Source organism: Mustela nivalis (assembly GCF_964662115.1).
Source record: "Mustela nivalis genome assembly, chromosome: 1".
Taxonomy (NCBI): domain Eukaryota; kingdom Metazoa; phylum Chordata; class Mammalia; order Carnivora; family Mustelidae; genus Mustela; species Mustela nivalis.
The window spans coordinates 73,896,878-73,921,347 of record NC_139020.1 but is presented as its reverse complement, the minus strand read 5'-3'; the positions used below and the strand labels follow the sequence as shown (position 1 = coordinate 73,921,347).

Below are 24,470 nucleotides of genomic sequence, written 5' to 3'. Positions count from 1 at the left end.
TTGGGTTATCTCTTATTTTTTTTTTTAATTAGACTTGCCAGAGATTTGGGTATTTCATCGGTTTTTTCAAATAATACATTTTTAGGTTTAGCCATTTAAATTTGTGCTCTAATTTATTAAATAGTTTCTCTTTTGCCTGTATTAATTCTTTTCTCCTTTTTTCATTTCACTTTTCTAAAATTCTCAGATACTTACAAACATTTATTTTTATTTGGTTTTACTTTAAATAAAAAGTATTTCAGGGGTGCCTGGGTGGCTCAACTGGCTAAGCATCCAACTATTGACTTTAGCTCAGATCATGATATCAGGGTCATGAGATCGAGCCCTGTGTCAGACTCCACACTGGGAGAGCAGCCTGCTTAAGATTCTCTCTCTGTGGGGAACCTGGGTGGCTCAGTAATTAAGCATCTTCCTTTGGCTCCAGTTATGATCCCAGGGTCCTGGGATTAAGCCCCCATCGGGCTCCCTACTCAGTGGGAAGTCTGTTTCTCCCTCTTCCACTCCCCCTGCTTGTATTTTCTCTTTCACTCTCTCTCTCTCTCTGTCTCTCTCTTTCTGTCAAATAAATAAATAAATAAATAAATAAATAAAATGTTTTTTAAAAAAGATTTTCTCTCTCTCCTACTGCCCCTCCCCTTCCCACCCTGTACACACATGTGTGTTGTGCTCTCTTTCTAAAAAAATTTTAAAAATAAAAGTATTTCAGACTCTCAGTTTATATGTTTAGTATATCCCATGCATTATGCCTTGTTGTCATGGACATTGCTTACTAAATATTTAGTAATTCATGTTTGCTTCCTCTCTAAGAGTTACTGGGATCAAATATGATCTATTTAATTTTATTAACTTTTTTCCTTTATTAGTACTTTTTAGTTTTGTTGCATTATTATTGGAAAATATGGCCTATACACATTTCACTGAAGTTTTCTCTATAGATCAGAATACAAGTGAATGTAGCAGTCCTCTCTTACAATCCCTACACATGTGAGAATGTATTTTTGTTGTTCTTTGCTAGGTATAGAATTTTTCTTTTTCCCCTCAAAAATGTAAATGCTACTCCATCTTCTTCTGACATTTATTGTACTAGAGAAGTTCAGTGTTTGTGATAACATTTTTTAAATGACTTATTGTAGAAATTTGTTTATGTCTGAAATTCAGAAATTTTGCCAGACTATTTTTTTTTAAAATTTATTTATTTTGACAGAGAGAGATCACAAGTAGAGAGAAAGGCAGGCAGAGAGAGAGGGGGAAGCAGGCTCCCCGCTGAGCAGGGAGCCTGATGCGGGGCTTGATCCCAGGACTCTGGGATCATGACCTGAGCCGAAGGCAGAGGCTTTAACCCACTGAGCCACCCAGGCATCCCGCCAGACTATTTTTAAGCATAGATTTCTATGACTACTTTTGCCTTGTTTTCAGTGAAGCTTTTGAATCTGAATTTTCTGTTTCTGGTAGTAATCATTTCCACTATTATTTATTATCATTGTTTTTCCCCCTTTTATAATATCTCTCTTTCTTAAATCGTTACTATGTATGTATTTTTCATCTTTCAATCTTTTCTTCTGATTTATGGGAGCTTTCTTAAAATTATACCCATCATAGGGGCACCAGGGTGGTGCAGTCAGTTAGTTGTCAGATTCTTGGTTTCAGCTCAGGTCATAATCTCAGGGTCATGGGATCAGGTCCTACATCAGGCTTCATGTTCAGCACAGAGTCTACTTGAGACTTTCTCTCCCTCTACCTCTCCCTCAACTCTCTCTGTCTTTCAAATAAAAAAAAAATTATCTCCATCAATGATTCAGTTTTCTATAAGATCTAATCTTCAGGTCTCTGCTTTAGTTGGTTTTTAAAAATTTGATAATCGTATTTTTCATCTGAAAAAAATTATCTCAGAAAAAAGATGTGCAATAATCTCTAAACTTTTCTTTGAGGAAGTATCTAGTTTTCAGGTGCTCATATGTTTTGATTTCTTAGACTGATTGCCTTCTTCTGAACTCCTGACATATTCCATAGACCAGATAGCATTTCTGCTCATTTATGTTTCACGAGGGACAGCGAGAGAGAAAGTGAGAATGTTTGTCAATGTGACTGAAGATTGTGTGAATTCCTGTTCCTTCTCAGTCAGAAGGCTTTTTTTTTTTTTTTTGACAGACTATTTCTTCACTTAAGAGGATTTCTCCCTCTATCTGCTTCCCCTGCTCTGCCTTACAGAAGTTCTTCAAGTTTTCATGAATGCAGATGACACTTTCCCCAATTTTTGGCACAGGCACCTTTTCCCCCTATTTTAGTCACTGTGTTTGGTGTGTTCAGTGGTATGGGCAGAGCTGGAAGGAAGGTGAGGAGAGGAGTCAGAAGGTGTAGGTGCAGAGAGAGACTTAGATCATGTTGAATCAAAAACCTACTACAAAGATAGGAATGAAAACTCTGGCAATCAGCTGGACTATTTCATGAGCCCCATCTACAAAGAGGAATGGAAACTTTTTATCCTTCCTTTGGTGAATTTGTGCCCAAATAGTACTGTGTGCTAAGTCTTTCTGCTTCACTTGTCCTATCTTCACATCATTATTCTTGTCTCAATTTACAGAAAAATGTAGACAAGGAGTTCTACCTGTTTCCCACAGTGTTTGATGAGAATGAAAGTTTACTCCTGGATGAGAATATTAGAATGTTTACAACCTCACCTCATCTAGTGAATAAGGAAGATGAAGATTTTCAGGAATCTAATAAGATGCACTGTGAGTATGCATCACCTGCCAATATTGAGTTATTTCAGCACGGCCCATGTAATGCTTTTAATGAAACCAAAATGCTAATTACTTTGCCCATTGATTAATTTTCAACAAATGATTAAATACAGCTCTGAGGGTAATATTAATATTTAAGGTATCAGTCAATTATTTTTCATTTTGCTTAATCTAGAATAATAAAACATAAAATCTATCAATTAGATACCTGGTCCTTAAAATATAGTCCCTGGATCAGCAGCTTTAGCATGACCCAGGGACTTGTTAGAAATGAAAATTCTGGAGCCCCAACTCCTACCTACTGGATCAGAAACTTTATGGGTGAGGCCAGCAATCTCTATGTAACAAAACCTTCTACATCATTGTAATATGCCTAAATTTGAGAACTACTGGATTAGATGCTTTTCTCATCTGTGGTTTAATAGCAACAGCCTCATTTTATTATTCAAAAGAAATATGTGGCCTCTGTTGTCGACGAATTTTAATGAATCTCACCCTTGACTACAAATTAGAATTCCCCTGGGAGTTTTATTAGAACTGTTAAAACTATTTTTTAAGTGCTCAGGGCAACCTCCAGAAATTCTTATTTAATTAAAACCTAGCATCAGATTTTCTTTTTCGTTCCCAGAATAATTCTAGAGGTTTAGAGACAGTGAACTAATTGTTCAGAATGCCCACACTGCTAATGGACTACATGTGAAAATCACCATAGTAAGAAGAAACAAATGTAAAGTTGTGTTAAAAACTCATGTTGCTTTTTTAATTGAATCAATACTGGTCACAATCATGATAATATTTCAAGTTTGCATTTTTACATTTTGGAGAGGTCAAGAGTATTACCTATTAGTAAGAGCAGTGAAAGAAAACTTCCTGCATTTACTCTGTTATTCAAGATGAATCAGACAATTTTCCATCCAGAGCAACAAACACATTCCCAGTCTGCAGTGCCCAGGAATAGCTGTTATTATTCATTCATTTGGGTCCTCACAAATACAACTCTTGAGAGAACTAAGAAATGGTTAGCTGGGAAGAACATTGCAGAACTTCAAGAACCCTGCCTTCAGCTCTTCCTCTTCTAGCCAGGGGTGTTCTGAGGGTGCTGGGTACAGCAAGAGGTTGCAGAGACACTCCTGATGCATAATGGGTTGGGGCAGCATGAATGGGTCTTTCAAAAATTAGATCAAACCAACAAAGTTGGCTCTGGAAAATCTGAGAGGTTGTCACGTAGGAGGACATATGACAAATCACTTTCAAAATATTATTTCCCAACTTTTACAGCCATGAATGGATTCATGTATGGGAATCAGCCTGGTCTCAACATGTGCCAAGGAGATTCAGTCATGTGGTACTTATTCAGTGCTGGAAATGAGGCTGATGTACACGGGATTTACTTCACAGGAAACACGTATCTGTCAAAAGGAGAAAGAAGAGACACAGCAAACCTCTTCCCTCAAAAAAGTGTTACACTCCTCATGCAGCCTGATACTGAAGGTACATTTCTTTAAGGCCAAGACAAGTCTCTGCTAAATGGATTCATGTCATTTTGGCTTTAAAAGCTGGGTTGGATGATCAACTCATCCCTTCCCCAAGCTCCCAAGTATGTGCCCTTCCCTCCCTTGAAGAGCATGTCTGGGCCACTGTTAGATAAGCGTGTGCCAGATAGGTCCATTTCCTGCCTGCTGAAGGGAAGGGAGGAAGTGACAAGTGAAGAGCAGACTGTGGTTTTTTCCCATTTCCACGTAATAGAGTCCTTGGGATGTTCTCTTGTTAAGTTATGTTCCTTTTAACGATAGCTGGCAAATCAGACTAAAAAGGGAATGACTTCTCTAACAGCTCTGCAGTTAGACTTTTGGTAATCTCTCTGAAGTCTTCATGTATTGTTGGCTTGTTGGCTGTTTGTGTTTGAGTGTCCCATGCTAGAATGATAGCCGTGCTACCTCAGAGATACCCGTGGCCTGGTTCTGAATGAGTAAGACAAACTGAAACAAGAAAGAAAGAACTTGAACTGAAATGTAAAACACACTAACTTGCTTCAGGCTTTATCTGGTTCATCATATACCACTACAACGTAAGACAAGTCCAGTGTCACCTCTTTCTTCATTAGACAAGTGTAAATACAACCGTCAACAAAAGACATAAAGTGCCTTTTCTTGTGAAGTGGAAATTCTAATGCAGGGAGGCAGACAAGAAGCAAGTATATTTTTATATATAAATATGGTTATAAACATTATCAAGAAAAATAAGGCAGAAAAAGGGGCTTGTGACTGATGGGGGAAGGTGGGTAACAATTCTTTGAGATGGTGACAATTAATGAGAAGCTTGAATAAAGTGAGGACATAAGCTATGTGGATATTTTGGGGAGGAGTATTCCAAGCAGAGGAAACAGCAAGGGCAGAGGCCCTGAGGCAGGCACACACTTGACCTGTTCTAAGAACAGCAAAGAAGCTTCTGTGACTGGAGCAGAGTTGAGTGGTAGCTCATGTGATCGTTCAGGAAGAGGAAACAGCAAGGGCAAAGGCCCTGAGGCAGGCACACACTTGACCTGTTCTAAGAACAGCAAAGAAGCCTCTGTGACTGGAATAGAGTTGAATGGTAGCTGAGGTGATCATCCGTCTGAGCCACGTGTTGATCCTGAGTGAGCTGAAGAGCCATAGAAGGTGCTGAGCAAAGGAGTGACACGCTTCCTTATTTACCATTCCAGGGACTTTTGATGTTGAATGCCTAACAACTGATCACTACACAGGAGGCATGAAGCAGAAATACACTGTGAACAAATGCAGGGGACAGTCTGATGACCCAAGCTTCTACCTGTCACACAGGACCTACTACATTGCGGCAGTGGAGGTGGAATGGGATTATTCCCCAAGCAGGGAATGGGAACGGGAGCTGCATCACTTACAAGAACAAAAGTAAATCTCCAGACTCGGATTCCCAGTATTTTTTTTAGTTTTCTCTTTCAGAGAATTAAGAATTATGCTAAATTTTAGAAACACGAACAGTTGCACTCAACTGTAACAACAGAACTATAGCAGAATGCCTCCCAGGAACATTTCGTCATTAATTTCTGTTCTGGCATTTTTCTCACAGGAAAATTTCCATCTCTCTCATTTGATTCTTTGTAGTCGCTTTTTCTTTCTTTTCTGTTGGATTGTCTTCTTAAGCTCACGTGTCCTTATCTTGCTATTGATTGTCAAACTTAAACAAAAATCAATGCCTAAATTCAAACCTTAAATATTATTTCCTTATCAGCCGTTTGCTGCTTTTCTTATTTTTCCTTCAGAGGGTTCCTTATCGGTTCAGTAATCTGTTCTTTTACATTCTTAAAACCATTATGTGTGAAGAATATTTTAAATTCTTGAGGGCGGTAGAGTAGACATGGTCTATGTCCTCTAAGAAGTCATAGGAAAATACACTCCAAAACCACCAACAACATGAACATTATAGAAATGTAAAAAATAACTTCATTGTGAATAAGTGTAAGTAAAGGATTATTATTGGAGCTTTGGAAACTGCAGTGTCACCAGACACTTCGTGAAGACTTTTCCAACCACTCTTCCCTCCATCATCTCACACATCATGCACTAAGCTTTCACGGATATGATTTGAGAGATCAGACATGTGCTCGGATCTGGGGTGCCCAACATCTCTGGTAACCTGTAGCTAAGCAAATGTTAGTTGGCTAGTCTGACTGACTAATGGGGAGTATGTTTGCAGTATAAAGTAGTGAAAGGTAATTTCAAGTGACAGGAGTAAAATAGTCACAAGGCTGCAGGAGTTGGGGCATCAAGGTGACTCAGTTAGTTGAGCAGCCGACTATTGATTTTGATTCAGGTCATGATCTCAGCGTCCAGGGATCGAGCCCTACTTCAAGCTCCGTGCTCAGTGAGCAGTCTATTTGGGATTCTGTCTCTCCCTCTCCCTCTGTCCCTTTCCTTGCTTGCAATCTCCCACTGTCTCTCTTGCTAAAATAAATCAATTAAAATCTTTAAAAAGAAAAAGTCTACAGGGGCCATGAGGAGTCATTGCAAACTTAAGATAAAAGGATTGGTTGAAAACACTGGGCCATTTCAGCTCTTATAAGCCAGAAATACTGCAGGAACCGGAGAACCCTTCATGGATGAAATCTGGGCTCAGAATTTTAGGGCTATAAAGAAATTTTAAAGATCATCTCATCTCATACCTCATTTTGGGGGTGAGGAACCTGAGGGTCAACCAGGCAATGACTAACTGGAGGTCATTTTAGCTAGTGGAAGAGTCAGCACAGGTCTTGGATGGCTCTCCTCCCAGCAAGGAGCACTTTCTACCATGCCTATCTGTTTTCAAAGTCTTACTCTTTCTTGCTGGAATAGGAGAATGCTATTAAAAATTTGCATAATTACTTAAATGAAACCTGTGTTTTTAGTCAAAATTTTAAACTCGGTTTCCACTTTCATTAAGACAGTTACTAACCTTAGTGTGTGTATTGTTTTATTTTTGAAGTGTTTCGAATGCATTTTTAGATAAGGAGGAATTCTACATAGGCTCCAAATACAAGAAAGTTGTGTATCGGCAATACACCGACAGCACGTTCAGAGTTCCCATGGAGAGAAATGCTGAAGAAGAACATCTGGGAATTCTAGGTACTCTAATCATCCGGTGTGGGGTAGCTATGTGTCCAAGGGTTTAATTTCCCAGTTCATAGTTGAAGGTATTCAAATAAAAAGAAAAGTTCTGTAATAAAAATGAGAAGCCTATATTTTCTAAAAATATTTCAAAAATATTGCTTATTTTTCTCAGAAACAATGTATTATCCTGCATGCTAGTGAAATTATATGTACCTGGTGTTCTTCAAAATGATGCCTGTGAATTTTGATGAAATTCCTAGAAATTATTTTCTAATGAAAATCTTCACCAGATTCTGTTATTACACCTCTCTTCCAGCTCCCAAATCATAGTTATTTGTTTTTTTTTTAGTTGCCATCTAGTAGTTAACTCCAAGAGAAAAAAATGTACACATAGACAAGGAAATAAAGAAAGAAAAAATTGTTACCATACACAAGGCATGGGAAAAGTTGCTTTTGATTTTTCAGGAATCCTTTTAAGAGAGAATGTCTAAGAACTTGACCAACAGTTGTCTTGGGAATTTTCTGGAAAATCATCAAGTGCAGGGGACATCACTCCCAACCCCACCATATTTCCATACTAACAGGATACTGTGAGGCATGTTATCCTTAGCCCCTAAAATAAGACGCCCAAGGGAGAAGGGCATTGTTACTGGGTTGTGGAAATTCTTAGCAGCAGACTAGCTAAGATTGGCTACAGAAGGAGGTAGAAATGGGAGGGGTGGTGCCACCCACCCTTCCAAATGCTGTACTGCCACAAATTCACACTCAGGAAGGTCTGGAAGTCCAAATGCAGAGAAATGAGAGCAAATGCGGCCCAATGACTCTTGGTCAAGGTAGGGTCATAGCTGATTCAGCAGGATTAGGCCATCACCTTACAAGGGACTTTCAGGCCAAAACATCCTGTAGGACTCTTGATGAGAAATGCACCCCCGGTTTCCATATCTGGAGGCAACCATTCCTAGTGTTTTTATTCTGAATCCTCTGAGACCAGGTGTAAATCCAAGAGTAATTTAGTATGAAGCAATTTGGCAATTTAGTATGACTCCTGCCTTCATGCTAAGGAAGTTACCTGATCTTTGCTTCTGTTACTGAGTTAGAACTTCTTATCTGATAGGTATATAAGCCACTCTTCTTTTTTGCTCTTGCCAGGTCCACAACTTCATGCAGATGTTGGAGACATAGTTAAAATTATCTTTAAAAACATGGCTACAAGGCCCTACTCAATATATGCCCATGGGGTGAAAACAGAGAGTTCTACAGTTACTCCAACTTTACCAGGTACTCATGGCGGGGGGTGGAAAGAGTGGGGGGGGTGGCACTTTAATAGACTTTACAGGCTTCCCACAAATGACTGCTATCAGAGAGGTATTCCTTCCAAATGAGTGTCTTAAGGAAGTGAAGAAAGAGGTGGTTAAGATGGCATGCAGGGGGGCGCCTGGGTGGCTCAGTCGGTTGAGTGTGCCTTCAGCTCAGGTCATGATCTCAGGGTCCTGGGATCGGCCCCCCTATTGGGTTCCCTGCTCAGTGGAGAGTCTGCTTCTCCCTCTCCCTCTGGCATCCCCGCCTCCCAGCTTGTGCTCTCCCTCTTTCTCCCCCTCTCTGTCTCAAATAAGTAAAATCTTTAAAAAATTTAAAAATTTTTTTTAAAAAGAGGGCATGCCGGGGGGTGTATCTGTGTGTACGCCTCCATGCACATACAAGGAAAGGGAAAGGAAGGGAAAGGAGAAAGAGAGAGAGGGAGAGAACGAGAGAGGGATGCACAGAACTGTAAGGAAAACATCTGTGAGTACTGTATCTGCAAATACTCAAGGTGGAATGAGCAGAGATGATCTCTCCACACCCACACAGCATTTACTGCATACTGTGTGTGGTTGAATGCTTCCATGCCAGTAGCTGAAGGCAAGGTCCTAAGGGCAGAGACCACCCCATGGAATTTTAAATTCCCCAATTCTAGCCCAATATCTGGCATGTACTGGAAACACAATAACTTCAGTTAACACAGTGCAAAAGCTGGAAGAGGTTAAATACACTTCCTTTAATTAAAAACTATATTTTTCTTCTTTCAGTTGTAAAGTTGGCTTCTAGGAAAGGGCTATTTCTTGGTAATTTAGCAGTTCCCAAATTTGGCAAGTGAGAAAAAAATGGGTGAGAAAAAATAAATTACACTATAAAGTAGGTCGTGTGAATTCAGGGGATTAGAAATAAGAAGCCCTGCCCTTGTGACTCTCATATTCTTTCAAAAGAGATAAATATACATAGTATCAATGTATAAAAGGTGCTATGGAAAAGATTAAAGTGAATGAGAGAGAGAGGGAGTAACAAGAACACTGTTTTAAGTAGGGTGATCAGGAGGGCTTCTTTGAGGAGGCGCCACTGGTGAAGACACCTAAATGGTAAGTCATGAGCTACAGGGAGTTATGGGGAAGAGCATTCCAGGCCCTGAGATGGGAAGAGCAAGGAGGCTAGAGGCCAGAGCAGAGCAAACAGGGGACAGAATGTGAGATGAGATCCAGGGAGGCTAGGGGGCTGGATGCAGGAGGAGGAAAGGGATCCTTAGAGGCCATAGTTGGAACTTCAGATTTTATACTAGTAACCATGTGAGTGCTTTAGCTGGAGAGTGATGATCTGATGAATACTCTGTGGAGTCCTCTTCTGGCTGACATGTGGGTTAAGTGACTTCGGAGGACAAGGGCGGAATCAAGGATCAGTTAGAGGACTATTGCAATAATCTGAGTTTTAAAAAAATGAGACTTGGACCAGGGTGGAAGCAGCTGAGGTGGTAAGTTGTCATATTCTGGTTGTATTTTAAAGGTGGAACTAACAGCCCCTGCTGAAAAATGAAGCATTAGGGAGCATTAGGGAAGGAAAGTCAAGGACAGCGCCAGCCTTTTGGGAAGCCACCATGGGTGGCAGAGCAGGTTGGAGAATGGAGAAGAAAAGGAAACATTATTTTTTGGCTGATGAGATTTTAAGAGTGTAGATGAAAAGATGATAAGTTCAGGTGGTGAATCTGTGTGCTATATTCTCAGTGAAAGGTTTTGCTTAGAAAAAAGGTGATGATGTAGGGGTGGGTAAGATGGAAGACTTGAGGAAAAAAGAAAAAGTCTACTACATCTCTTGAGGCTATCCTTCCTGTCCTGTTTGATTCCCTAGAAAAGGCTGGCCAGACTCTGGCTAATGAAAGTCTGAAAGCACGAATATGTAACAGTGAGGTCTACATAAAGGGAGTAGATGGTTAAGAGGCCAATCAGACAGAGCACACAAGTCAAGGTCTGGTGAGGAGCTGGATAGGAACCCCTGAGATAACTGGAAGTAGAGATCAGCCTGGAGAAGAGCCCAGAGCACAGGGAAGAAGGGCAAGGCCTTGGCAAGTTAGGAGGGTAGAGCAACTGGCTATCTTCAAAGTGTCAAGGTCTAGGGTGTGGTAGTGTCCCGTAAGTGACCGAGCTGTGTATGGTATGACAGAGTGGGACAAGTCAGTGACCCTAAGATCCCATGAGCTAATGGCTCTGCACCAGGAATTGTGGAATCACTTGGGATTAATGGTGAAAAAGGAGAAAAGGAAGGTCAAAGTGAAACCGAGGGAAGGACACACGGCATGCAGGTACAAACACAGAGAAGACTTGGGGAAGGTGTTGCACTGGGGGAAATCACTTGATGGTTGACGAGTGTTTTACAGGAACAGACTTAAAGCTAAAAAAAGATATGTTATAAAGTTCCTTCAAATTGTGATATTAGTATTGCCAGGTTCTGGCTTGGTGGTATTATATGTGTGTGTATGTGGCTAGTTAATCCCTGACTGACAAAGAAGATCTAAAAGTATGTCTTAGAGTTTGTCTTAAGACTAAATTCCTAAAAGCAATTTAGAGCTCCACTACTTTTTAACACTAATTACCTTGACATTTCCAGTTTCTAGGTCACAGGTTATTAAGACTCAGTGTATATTTATATATCAAATATATACCAAATATAACCAGATACATTAACACTTGATCAATTCAGGTGAAATTCGCACTTACATATGGAAGATCCCAGAAAGATCTGGAGCTGGAATAAAGGATTCTGCTTGTATTCCGTGGGCTTACTATTCAACTGTGGATCAAGTTAAGGTAAACTTTAAATCATTTGTATTTTGTGAAAACCCCCAAATGAGACACACAGTTGAAGGAAGATGAGATCAGAGTTTTCTTGTGATCCAATTTGATCATAAAATCCCAGGAAAGGAAGCTTTTCTACAATTCACTTTGGTTTCATTTTTTGGTTTGTTTCTTTTTAAGGATAAAGTTGTAATTGTGTTAACCCTATGACTTCTTATTGTTGGTAACACAAAATTAAATATTAATGCTGAGCTAATATTTGGCTTCCGCATGTACTTCTGTTACTTCAGCATCACCCATTCAACCTACCTACCATTCACCATTAGTCCAACTTATCTACAAGTGGAGGTAATGATCTGACAGCACCACATTAGGCAAAGTCTATGACTTAAATCGGTCCTTCTAAAATTCCCAAGGTCCCAGTTGTCTGAAATGCTGATTTTATCACAAGGATCACTGATGTTTTTGCTTGTTTTCAGGATCTCTATAGTGGATTAATTGGCCCACTGATTGTTTGCCGGAGACATTACATGAAAGTATTCAATCCCATAAGAAAACTGGAATTTTCCCTTCTGTTTTTTGTTTTTGATGAAAATGAATCCTGGTACATAGATGACAACATCAAAACATACTCTGAACACCCCGAGAAAGTAAACAAAGATGATGAGGAATTCATAGAAAGCAATAAAATGCATGGTATGAGACATTATTTTAACCCTAAATTCCCCCTTTTCTTCCTTCAAATGAAATTAGTTTGGAGACTATTTATTTTATAATAAACCAGTTCTGCCTTACTCTGTATGTGAGTTAGAATTCTGTTCCAAGCAAAAGCCACCTATTAACTCCTTTGCCCATTCCAAAGTCTCATTCCCTTTTAAATTCACACTTAGGATTATGGATTTTGGTACTAAATGATTAGAGAAGAAGTGTGACTTTATTGACCTGAAAGTATTCATTTCCCCATCTGTAGTGAAATAACTTCTATTACCTTAAAAAGGTCTCATACATTAACCTAGTAATCATATTGTCAGTGAAACAGCTACTGATTTAAAATATCATGAAAAATAATTTTTAAAAATCATGTGATTTCCCCAGCTATTAATGGAAGAATGTTTGGGAACCTGCAAGGCCTCACGATGCACGTGGGAGATGAAGTCAACTGGTACCTGATGGGAATGGGCAATGAAATAGACTTGCACTCAGTTCACTTTCATGGCCACAGCTTTGGGTATCAGGTAAGAGTGATCCACGGTCATTATTCTTGCCCTGCTGGAAAGTGTTTTAACACAAATGAAGAAAATATTTCCTTAGAGACTTATGAAAAAAAAAAGTTTTAAGAGACTACTAAACTATTTCCAAAGAGTGTGCCATGCAGCAATTTCAATTGTTGTCACCAACCTTTGTTACATATTGGGCTCTTCATTGGATTTTTAGTGGGTTTTCATGGAGTTCTGCTCACATATTTGCTGGGCGAGGCATTTGAATAGACTCATTAGCAGAGAGGGTGGGAATGTCCATATGGTGGGTCAGAAGGTAGAGCCAAGACTTTATTATAACTTTTACCTGTTCTAACTTCTGAATCCTGAAATGGCCTAAAGTGAACAAGTTTATCATTTTGGTGTGAGGCAACTGATCGGTCCCAAGATCTCAAGGCTACTTCTGCCTCTCAGCCAATGCTGATTTCAGCAGGAGCGAAAAGCTCTTTCTTACCTTTGAGTTAATGTAAAAAATTCAGAAACTACCACAAAGCTCATTGCAGAAAAGGCCATTCTGCTGTCTGTATCTTGGTTTACGCAGATGTTATATTCTTAGGGGACTTTCAATTCTGTTCTTGCAGAAATACCACCCTCCCCCCACAAATACTCTGTGTCTAGTCTAGCCTCTACCTGAACTGCCTCAGGTTCTGGTTTCTCCCTGGGCCTCCTTTCCTGCTCCCAGCATTACCTTCCCTGCCATAAAGCTTCACAGACCAGCTAATCTAGATGAGGTTCAGCAAAAGTGAGATTAGGACTGAAATGAGGCACAGCTAAATTCTCTTGTGTAACTCAAGTGCAACGATAAAAGGTAAACTGAAGTTGAAGTGTAAGAGGTGCCACATGATCCAAATGGGTGAGTGGACTCTCCTTACATCTTCCCTTCACATGCACTTCGTGGCCATCCTGCCAGGCACTCAGCAGTACCAAGACAACATACCTCACTCTCTCTTTTTTTAACATATTCATCCACTTTTCTAATATCCCTGTGCTGGCCAATGAAAGATTATTTGAATGAACTCTCACATACAATAAGCATTATATAATATTTGTCATTTTTCTAATTAAGCACAGGGGCATTTACACTTCTGATGTCTTTGACATTTTTCCTGGGACATACCAAACTCTAGAAATGTTTCCAAGGACACCTGGAATCTGGTTACTCCACTGTCACGTGACTGACCACATTCATGCTGGAATGGAGACTACTTATACGGTTCTGCCAAATGAAGGTGAATATCGAGCTAGCAATTCTAGAAGTCATATATCACCAATATAATTAAGATGCACTACTTTGCCTAAATATTTCCCCCAATAGGAAGCATTCATAAATTTGCTGCCCTGATCTCTTCCTTCTCTACCTCGAAATAGGATTTTTTTTTTTTTAACTGCTAAATGGTGTGGGATACAGCTTATCCTCTGATCGCTGGTACTAATAACAGCACCAGAAGTCTCTCAGCTAATACAAACAGACACCACTCTGAGGGAGTGCAGTTATTCTTAAAGCTGATGTAAGGGAGTGGTCATGTTATTTACTGAAAGGCTAACAAAAGACACACTTAGAATTTAATTTCATTTTTATTAGGACACATTTAAACTTTTTTCATAGTTGTTTTTCTGTACTTGGCACACAAGAAGGTTCTCCCCACCCATCCCCCGCAAAACATCAATATAATTTCAAGTAGTCAGGCAAGTAGTCAGGCAGAAATGATGTCATTCTGTACTTCTAGGGGTGAGGGAAAGTATTGTTGATCACTGTCAGAGATTGTTTTAGTCCATTCAGGCTGCTCTAACACAATACCGGACTAGGTAGTTATTAAACAGCATATATTTATTTCCAGAGCTGTGAAAATAAATATATGCAGTTTAATAACTACCTAGTCTGGTTCCTTCTCTGGTTACAGACTTCTTACTTTATCTTTGTATGGTGGAAGGGACAAGCTAGCTCCATGGGGCCTCTTTGACAAGGGCACTAATCCCATTCATAAGGGCTCCACCTTCACGACCCAGTCACCTCCCAAAGGCCCTACAAAGTTACTCTCAACCACAAGCAATAGGTTCTCAATGTAGGAATTTGAGGGGACACCAATGTTCAGACTATAGCAAAGATCCAGGGGAGAAAATGGAATCTAAATTCCCTGTTTCCCCCAGCCCATCAATAATACTCCCTCCTGAAGCACAGGAAACACAGGAAAAGAAACAGCCCTTTCCTGGGTAAATAATCACAAAATGTATTCTACATAGTGAAATTCTGGTGTGTGATTGCAGCCTTTGGTGTTTCTTGGGTCTTCTGAGTTCGGAATTATTGGAATTGGTGATGGCCAATCCAACAGGGGGAAATGATGTAGAGAAAACAATGCTTTGTATTTCCTCTTCAAAATGGGCATTAATGGGGACATATAAGTGAAAGAAAATATAGAAATAAATCTCCCCCGAATTAAGTCATTCAAAGATCAACAGTGAGTGCAAACGACAAGTTTTTATGTCTGCTCCAGGGTTTTACACAAATACCTGGTAATGTAAAAACGATTCTCGTAAAAGCCTTTATTACAAAGAGTGGGACTGAGAGCCCCAGAACACCGAAGATGGGAAGAGGCAAATAAACCGCTGGGTCAACGCCAGTAACTCCTGAACAAGATGAAGAGACAAATATGAGAGAGAGGCAATTTTCTCCACAATGAAAAACATAAGAAAAGAACTGTAGATATTCTGACATACTTAATGTAATGCTTCATTTCCCCGACAAGAGGAGGCATAAAAGACCATCCTTTGATAAAGGAGACTGTGACATTTCTACTACAGTCAGATAGTTTTTTGTCTGTAGGAAAAAAAAACTTGCCTAGCTTTCAGTTACTTACAGGCAAGGACAATATATTCTGTATTTTAGTAACTAGTGCAATCCAATCCAATACTCTGAATGGTAAATACCTAACCACCTGTTAATTCAATGAAAAGGAATTTTTAGACTTTTTTGTACATAATTTCAGACTTAGAGAAATGTTGTGAGAAGAGTACCAAAAATTCCCATATACCCTTCACCCAAATTCCTCAACTGTTAACATTTTACATAGCCACATTTGCTTTCCCTTTCTCTCTCCTATCTGCCCCCCCACCCTCTCTAACGCACATACACTAGTAAATACATATAAAAAAAGTTATATGTAAAAAAAGTTATATGTATATAAACATATAGTAAATATATATATTTCCCCAAAATAAGAATATTATATATAAATACAATAAACCTATCAAAATTAGGAAATTAAAGATGATTTAATAGTATAGACCCTTTTCAAATTTCACAAATTATTCTCATCACGTTCTTTACAGAAAAAGATCCCACTCATACGTTGTTTTTAGTTGGCTTGTCTTCTTAGTTGGAACAGTTTGTCTTTTATAACTTTCACTTTTTTAAAAGATTTATTTTTTTGAGAGGGAAAGAGCTGGGCAGGGCAGGGATATTCTCATGCAATATCTCCACTGAGTGTAGAGATTGACGCAGGGCTTGATTTCATGACCCTGAAATCATGACCTGAGTCAAAATCAAGAGTTGGTCGCTCAACAGACTGAACCTACCAGGTGCTCTCAGTTTGACATTTTTAAAGAATATAGGGCAGCCACTTTGTAGAATGTTCTTTAATTTGGGTCTATCTGATGTTTCCTCATGACTAGATTCAAGTTATGCATTTTTTGGCAAGATTCTCATGGAAGTGATATTGTTTTTCTCAATATACATGTCAGGAGGCACAAGATACTGATTTTTTTTCCCTTACTCATTATGTTAACTTTGAGCATTTGATTAAGGAGATTTCTGCCAGTTTTCCTTATTATAAAGTTAATATTTTCCCTTTATAATTAATGAAGATCTTGCAGAGAGCAAAGTATTTTTTCTTTAGTTAAAGCAGTACTAGAATGAGATATGTTTTTAAACATATTTCAAAAATGGAAATTTCTGCCAGATATCCATCAACAGATGAATGGATAAGAAGATGTGGTATATATATATATATATATATATATATAATGGCATATTACTGAGCCATCAAAGATAATGAATTCTTGTTATTTGCAATGATGTGGATGGAACTCGAGGGTATTATGCTAAGCAAAATAAGTTAGAGAAAGACAAATATCATATGATTTCACTCATTTGTGGAATTTAAAAAACAAAACCGATGAACACAGGGAAAGGGAAGAAAAATAAAATGGGATGAAATCAAAGAAGGAGACAAACCATAGGAGACTCTTAACTCTAAAAACAAACAGGGTTGTTGGAGGGTAGGAGGGAGAGGTAAGGGGGGGATGAGCATTAAGGAAGGAACTTGATAAAATGGGCAATGGGTGTTTTATGCAACTGACAAATCACTGAATTCTACCTTTGAAACTAATAATACACTCTATGTTAACTAATTGATTTTAAATAAAAAAGGAAACAAGCAAAAAATGGAAAAGTAGAAATGAATTGAGAATAATTAGAACACTCATCAAAAAACTAATGACATAGTGTATGGTGATTAACATAACATAATAAAAAAACAATAATTAAACAAAATAACTAATATTAAAAATGAGAATATAGTTAAACCACATGACATATATAGTAGTCCCCCACTTATCCACAGGGAGTATATTCCAAGACCCCCAGTGGCTGCCTAAAACCCTGTATAGTGCTGAATCCTATATATAACTATTTTTTCCTATACATACACATCTATGATAAAGTCTAATTTATAATTAGGCACAGTAAGAGATTAACAACAACAATAATAAAATAGAACAATTTTAATAATGTACTGTAATAAAAGTTATATGAATGTGGTATCTCTCTCTCTCTCTCAAAACACCTCATCCTGATCCTTCAGGATATACTAATCTTTCTTGTTCTTGTTATGGTATAAGAAGATAAAATGTGAAGTGAAGTGAATGACATAAACATTGTGACATAGCATTAAGCTACTATATTGACCTTCTGAGGAACATCTGCCTCTGGACTAATTGACCGTAGGTAACGGAAACCGTGGATAAGGGGGGACTACAGTACTGTTTTTAATAATGGTCTTAAAATTTCTTTTTCTATAGAGACCAAGTCTGGCTGAAAGAAATAAATTGGTGATAAGTGGAAAAAAAATATTCATAACAATGTATGTGAAAGTGATGAAGAAAAAGTTCACTTTGGAATGGCTATAAGCATTTAAAAAAAGACTGAAAACATATACTTTCATGAATTTGTGGGGGAAACTGTTACTTTGTGTCATATGAAAAGATCAACAGATACATGACTGACTCTAATACAATTATAACTAATTTACATAGGTCCTTCATATCACCACCAGGAGTTTATAAAACTGTATTCTCCAACCCCACCCCCAAAATCTATGCCCACATGTTGTCCCTTATGGTTCTTAAAGCATTGCTATTAAGATTCATTGAATTGTTTCCAACTATTGGTTTCCCATTAATCCCTATAACATGGTGCTGCTATCATTCTTAATGAATCAGCAGACATAAGGGCATAAGTGTCAAGAAAGTAAAATATTACTTTAAAATAATAAATTAAAAATTTAAAAATTTAAATGAAATAATTTTAAAATAAATTAAATTAAATGAGGTAAAATAAAAAAATTAAAATAATGCCAATCCACCTGGATTTTGTGAACCCTTGAAGAGACAGTCAAAAGGAGAATAATCTGGAACTGGAGAAAGGCAAAATTGACAAACAATTCTACAGATTATATCTTGGTAAAGATGAAAACTGACATCAGGAGAAAAGTTTCAAAATACAGTTGTGGCAGATGTGTGGTGAGTAGTATTTTTGCCCAGCCTTAAGTAAAGTCGAAGCACACTATTGATGAGCTGACCTTGGACTCAAAATTGTTTAATAAGAGGTTAAAAAAGAAGACACAACTGTGAATACAATGATATATTTCTTTATTTTCCCATATACTCTAGCTAGAAGAGCTAAAGTACACATCAACAAAAAATAGAAACAAGGCTTTGGCTGAAAAACATGCATCCAACAAATTATGTTAATGGCCAGACAAGAAGACATTTAAGTTTGAAAATTTCTACTTTATTGGTTCATGGAGAAACCACAGCATGAGTTTTAAAAGTAACAAAAAAGTAAAGTTGGAAATCTTTTACTGTGGGAAAACATTAACCTCTTTCTCAAAGAAAAGTATTCAAAAAAGAAGAAGAAGAAGAAGAAGAGAAAGAAGGCATAAACTAATAGAGAAATCTGGAAAAAATCAAGAAGAAATATTCTTTCAAATATACCTACCAAATGTTTCTGGGGGTGAAAAAGATTGTCACTTCTCCAACAACACTGATTTGATATTACTTGGAATAAAAGTCAGGGTCTACTTTTAAAAACGTATATACCTTCTTTGAAAAAATTCTTAAGTTTTGTGGCTTTCTTTACATTCTGGACAATTACATGGATGCAGGTCATAAAGTACCAAACTAATAATACCACCACAGGGTAAGCAGCCTGAAAGCATCTGCAATAAATGTGCTTATTCGATATGAAAATCCTTTATTTACATTTTTACTGGATATTCCGTTGTTGTTGTTTTTAAAGTCAGTCTTCAATGGCATTGTGGTATTTTTCCAAATGATACCTTCAAGTCAATGATTTCTTTCGACTGCAATAAAGAAGATAAGGCAAGAAAAATGCTGCAGTGCCATCTTCTGGGAGGACATTCAGGAAATCTCGTAGTTCTAGCTCCACAGCAGCAACTGACAATGTTTCTGTTGGTAGGACATAGTATCTGAGTTAGAACTGCATGCCTGTCTTTCATCCAATTTTCTTAACACTCAACTAATTAGAAGCTCAGTCAGGCAACAAAATGTTATAATCACAAAAGGAAGGAAAAAAAAGATCAGTCTTTAAAATCCACAGACTACTTATGGTTTTAACAACTTCTTATTCTTTCTAAAATGCTTTTAAGTTTATTTTATATTAGTTCCCTGAAATTTTGATTTACTGTTTCATTGCTGGATTATTACATCATTTTTTCAATATACTTCTATTAGCCTCTAAAGAAAAATAAAATCATGTGGATACTGTCTTTAATGTTAGGGCTGTATTACAGCTAATTTATAAAGATTGCTAGGAAAGGAAATACTATTAATTGATGGATGGCATTTTCCTAAATTAGTTTCTCACTATTATGAGATTTTCAGGTTATCAAGAAGCACAAATCTGTCTTCATGACCATTTTTTCCGAAACTGTAAAATAACGTACTCATGTGTATATCTTTAATTACTAAGGGATTTAGGAAACATTTTTATAAAAAGAACTATGTAATTTTATGATTCCATTGCTTCTTGATCCATACATGCTGCCCTCTGCTGGGAAGAGAGGGGGTGACCTTTCAGAACAGTGTTGGTGATAAACACCAGCGACATTCCCTGTGTGATCCTCCCCTGCCCACCACTTACTCTATCTGCAGAGTGACTGGAATATAAAATCTCCTGCTCAGATGTGTGCGCATCCATCCAAAGTCATTTCTCTAATATTCAGCAACCTAAATCAACCCTTACACAAAGGGCTGACATGCCCATGTTGCTAAAAAGTTAATGAATGGATCAGCAGTGATGAATGGGAAAGATCCCTAACTCTGGAGTCAGACAGATTCTGTGACTTTAAGAAAGTCACTTAACCTGAGTCCCAGTTTCTTCATCTATAATGAGGTGGTACCATCTGCTAGCTTCTAGGGTCCTTTGAGAATTAAATAAAATACAATGATGCATATCTAAAATATTAATAGAAACTTAATAAACAATGACTACTAACTAGTTTGCAACACCTATATGAAAAACATGAATTATCAATACTTCCCTATCAAACCAGTTTATTTAGCTTAAATGTGGAGCCTATAAATAGTATCCTAGGTATAAAAAGAACTGTATCAAGGTTATAGAGCCAACAAAAATCTTGTCACTGCCCAATTCTCCTCTTCTGCCAAACAATGAGGGGCTGATATAGGTTCTAACTCCAAGTATAAGGTCACTATCTTAAATACATAGAGGACTTTAAATCCCCCAGTGTGTCTAGAAAATATTTATCAGATGCTGATGGGATTTTAAATGACTTTCTAAACTTCATTTTTGTAATTTACTACAGTAGTAACATTTTTAGCAATAAGCATAGTTCATTACCACAAAAACAGTAACAAATATTTCCTGGAAACAAGCCAATCACTAGCTCCAGTTTCAATGGCTCTGCATTGGTGCAATGGTTCTCAACCAGCATCATTTTGCTCCCAGGGACACCTGAAGCTGTCTGAAGGCATTTTTATTATACTGGAGAAGTGCTCCAGTATTTAGTAGCAAGGAAAGCTGCTAAATGTCCTAAAATGCATATACACAAAAGAATTATCAGTCCAAAATGTAAATAGTGCCAAAGCTGAGAAACGCTGCATTGGATATACAAGAAATCAAGCCCCTAAGTATATATTATATAGATTCCTGACTACCATCTCCAACTTTACCATCTTACGATTTTGCCTAATGTTTGTTCTAGAATTAATACGGAACTTCTCATTAGTCTCAGGATACTAAAACATTGGGCTGCTTCTGGTCACTCCATACATCGCAGACCTGGAACTCAGTTCCAGATCTCCAGACTCTAGTCCTGGTGTCCTCTCAGTGTACTACCGCTCCCTTGGAAATGGACCTGAAGTTATTTAGGTATCTTCCCTTCAAATCAATTAATAGAGAATGCTTCCTATGGAGAGGCATATGGCTGGTGAGGAGGGCACAACAGGAGAAATGAATAAAATGCTATACCAGCTCTTGGGGCTTTGGAGTCTAATAAACATAAATCATACCCTGCACTTAGTTCTATGAGCCACACAAATACAGTCAAGCACGTGTGTATGCACACACATGGATATATTCTGATGATACAGGAAAATGGAACATTTGGAGGAATGATTACGGGTGGGTTGGGGTAGAGGGGACATGGATGTGGATGGGGAAAGGATGAAGTTCTTTCAGATAATGATGCTGCTGAGGTACGGAGATGTGGGATAGTTGCTCTGCAAAGTGACCCACACAAATAATTGGTTCCAAGTTGTGTGATAAACGTGACACAATGGGGACAAGGCAATCAAATATTTGACGTTTCCACCTTCCAAAAACCCAAAATTCACTCAAGGCGATGAGTAGGACAAAAAGGTAGTATCAAGCCACCACATCTTCCTGGTCACAAGCATGCAACTTTACTTAAGGCATCTCCGGAAAAACACCCTCCAATCGCCATAGGTTCTGCCTAACACTTTAAAAACCAGTCACATCAGCTGGAAAACACAATTCCAGAACTGTCCATTTCTAATCAATTATGCACACTGAAATCAGTATAACCACACCCTTTGTCATCAGGCCAACAATTATCTAGTGACAGTAACACATAAGACTAGAGAAATTTATAACCATGTATCTATCATGATTTATAAGTGACTATGAATTTTGCAAATTCAAACAATGCCTATGCTGTAAAACACTGCATAATTTATAGATACTCAACTTAAAAAAAAAAAAAGATTTTATTTATTTGACAGAGAGAGAGAGACCACAAATAGGCAGAGAGGCAGGCAGAGAGGGAGGAGGAAGGCAGCTATGCTCACCATTATACCACCAACACCCGATCAGAGAGAGAGGAGGAAGCAGGCTCCCCACTGAGCAGAGCCCAAAGCGGGGCTTGATCCCAGGACTCTGGGATCAGGACCTGAGCCGAAGGCAGAGGCTCTAACCCACTGAGCCACCCAGGTACCCCTAGATACTCAACATTTAAATCTTTGGGAACCTTGTTATTCCTCAATACTTGCTTACAATTATAATTAATAATAATAATAATCTTAATTTCCTATATGAAATAAATTAAGCACTCAGATCATCAATAAAAATATAACTGTATTAATGGCTATTCAAGTTTTTAAAATACTAAGGTTCTGAGTTTCTATGACTATGTTAACTTCTTAAGCGTTTCAAAACATTGGCTTAAAAGCATCAGCTCCATGACTAGAAGAGATAAATGAATATCTAATGTGACGGGAGAGCATATCAATGCTGAACTAAACTCTTGAGATGATTCTGCTTAGCCCCTCTTCATCTCATTTGAGACTCTCAAAACTAGAGAAAGCAAGACCTCAGCAAATTATGAAAATTAAAACTAAGACTCATTTATAATCAAACAAAAAAAGATCATTTTACCTTTTAACGATGACAGGTAAAGCTGACCTTTCTCTCCGCCACATTTTATTCTATGACAAAGTTCAGGCAGCAGTTTTTTCCACCACAAGGTCTATCTTGGGAAAAAATGAATACATTTTAAATTTGATGCATTTTACATTCAAACTTCCAACAAGAATAAGATTGTGCAGGAGAGCACAGGGCAAAATATATCATCTTGGTTAAGATGCCAAAATTTATTACAACAGAAGTTATATCAGCAGCCAGTCTTCTGTTTAAACTATAACATAAATCAGGTTTGTAACTTGAAAATCTAATGACATGTATGTTGTACATACGTACTTGAATATTCTGAAGAAGAAATGTAGACATGTTCTGTTATCTTTATGTGAAAAGAAGGCAGGCCAGAAGGGAGGGAGGGAGGGAGGGGAACAGGAGGGCAGGGGAGGGTACAGTACTCAAGTTTAAACTCTTCCCATTTCTCAGCTAAAGATCATATAGTCCAGATAATATTTTCCCATCATACATCATTTCCCAAATCTTCAGGTAATATCCCACTTTATTTCCAAACAAAAGGTTTTTAATAGAGATAACATATAATCACCATACATTTTAATGGCCTCTAACAGTACTCAAAGCACATAACATATTAAACATATAGGCTCCTTTGACCCACCCGGACCTGTGAGGTTGGACTGATATAATTTGTCCCCATTTTGCAGATAAGACAAGATCACCAATTCTGATTATCAGGAATCAAGCCTAAAAGACATAGCTGAAAAGCGTACCCGATTCTCTTCTTTCAGTTCATGATTAGCATATGGAATGATCGCCTCCGGGCATCTTTCTAACAATGTGTCTATACACTGTTCATACTCTTTCAAACGCGTCTGACACAGGACATGGACACTGAGGCCAGCGATAGTGTCTTCTGAGAGTGGCTCCAGGAATGGAATAATGGAAGCTATGTCAAATGAAGGACCACATATAAGAGACTATGAACAGAAAAGTGAAATGTTATGGAATGAGGCATCCAAAAAACTAAAGCACAATATATAGTATAACATTCTTTTTAAAAAGACCAATATCCCTTGCCAAAAAAAAAAAAAAAAAAGAAAAAGGAAACAAAAAGATGAATGCAATACAATATTTATTTATAAGTCTAAGCGGACTAAAGTATTAAAGAAGTTTGAAACCACCTCTAGTTTAAAGTATAAAAATCTGCTTAATAGAAAGCAATCTTTTCTAAATTAATATGGTTTTAGTTGCTTTGGATAGACTGTAAATTAAAACTAATGGGAATATTTTAGGACTCTATTTTAGGACTCTATTCTAAGGAAATAATCAACATTGTGATCAAAGATTTATGTTCATTTCACTGTAATTGTGAATTGTAATTCACAGTAATTGTAATAATGAACAAGTAGGATCTATGTTAAATAAGGGATAAGTAAATTATGGTACATTCATATGGTGGACTATTATATAGCCATCAAAATTTTTTAAAAAGTCTAGTTAATGAGAAAATACTCATAATAGAATGATGAGTAAAAAATATCAATACAAAATTATATTCAGAA

The 24,470-nt window shown here is 37.7% G+C and overlaps 2 protein-coding genes across 6 annotated transcripts in view; one reads left to right on the top strand and one right to left on the bottom strand.

The window, feature by feature from the left end:
- CP (ceruloplasmin) overlaps positions 1-24,470 on the top strand; it is a 58,516-nt gene that overhangs the window by 29,965 nt on the left and 4,081 nt on the right. For 2 of the 5 annotated variants that reach the window (XR_014300791.1, XM_082691709.1), the window contains exons 12-20: positions 2,582-2,732; positions 4,020-4,232; positions 5,443-5,650; positions 7,221-7,360; positions 8,495-8,623; positions 11,348-11,454; positions 11,922-12,138; positions 12,538-12,677; positions 13,765-13,927. Coding sequence is in view for 4 of the 5 variants with exons in the window: in XM_082691709.1 (XP_082547835.1) it covers positions 2,582-2,732; positions 4,020-4,232; positions 5,443-5,650; positions 7,221-7,360; positions 8,495-8,623; positions 11,348-11,454; positions 11,922-12,138; positions 12,538-12,677; positions 13,765-13,927 (1,468 nt within the window). In the remaining variant the exon portion in view is untranslated. Of the gene's footprint in view, positions 1-2,581; positions 2,733-4,019; positions 4,233-5,442; positions 5,651-7,220; positions 7,361-8,494; positions 8,624-11,347; positions 11,455-11,921; positions 12,139-12,537; positions 12,678-13,764; positions 13,928-17,774; positions 19,069-24,470 lie in introns of those variants that run through there. The other 3 variants (XM_082691712.1, XM_082691710.1, XM_082691711.1) reach the window with 3 other exon arrangements.
- Positions 18,744-24,470, bottom strand: part of HPS3 (HPS3 biogenesis of lysosomal organelles complex 2 subunit 1) — a 38,954-nt gene continuing 33,227 nt past the window's right edge. The window contains 3 exon segments of the mRNA XM_082691748.1: positions 18,744-19,442; positions 22,912-23,002; positions 23,679-23,885. Of these exon segments, the coding sequence (XP_082547874.1) occupies positions 19,315-19,442; positions 22,912-23,002; positions 23,679-23,885 (426 nt within the window). The 3' untranslated portion in view covers positions 18,744-19,314.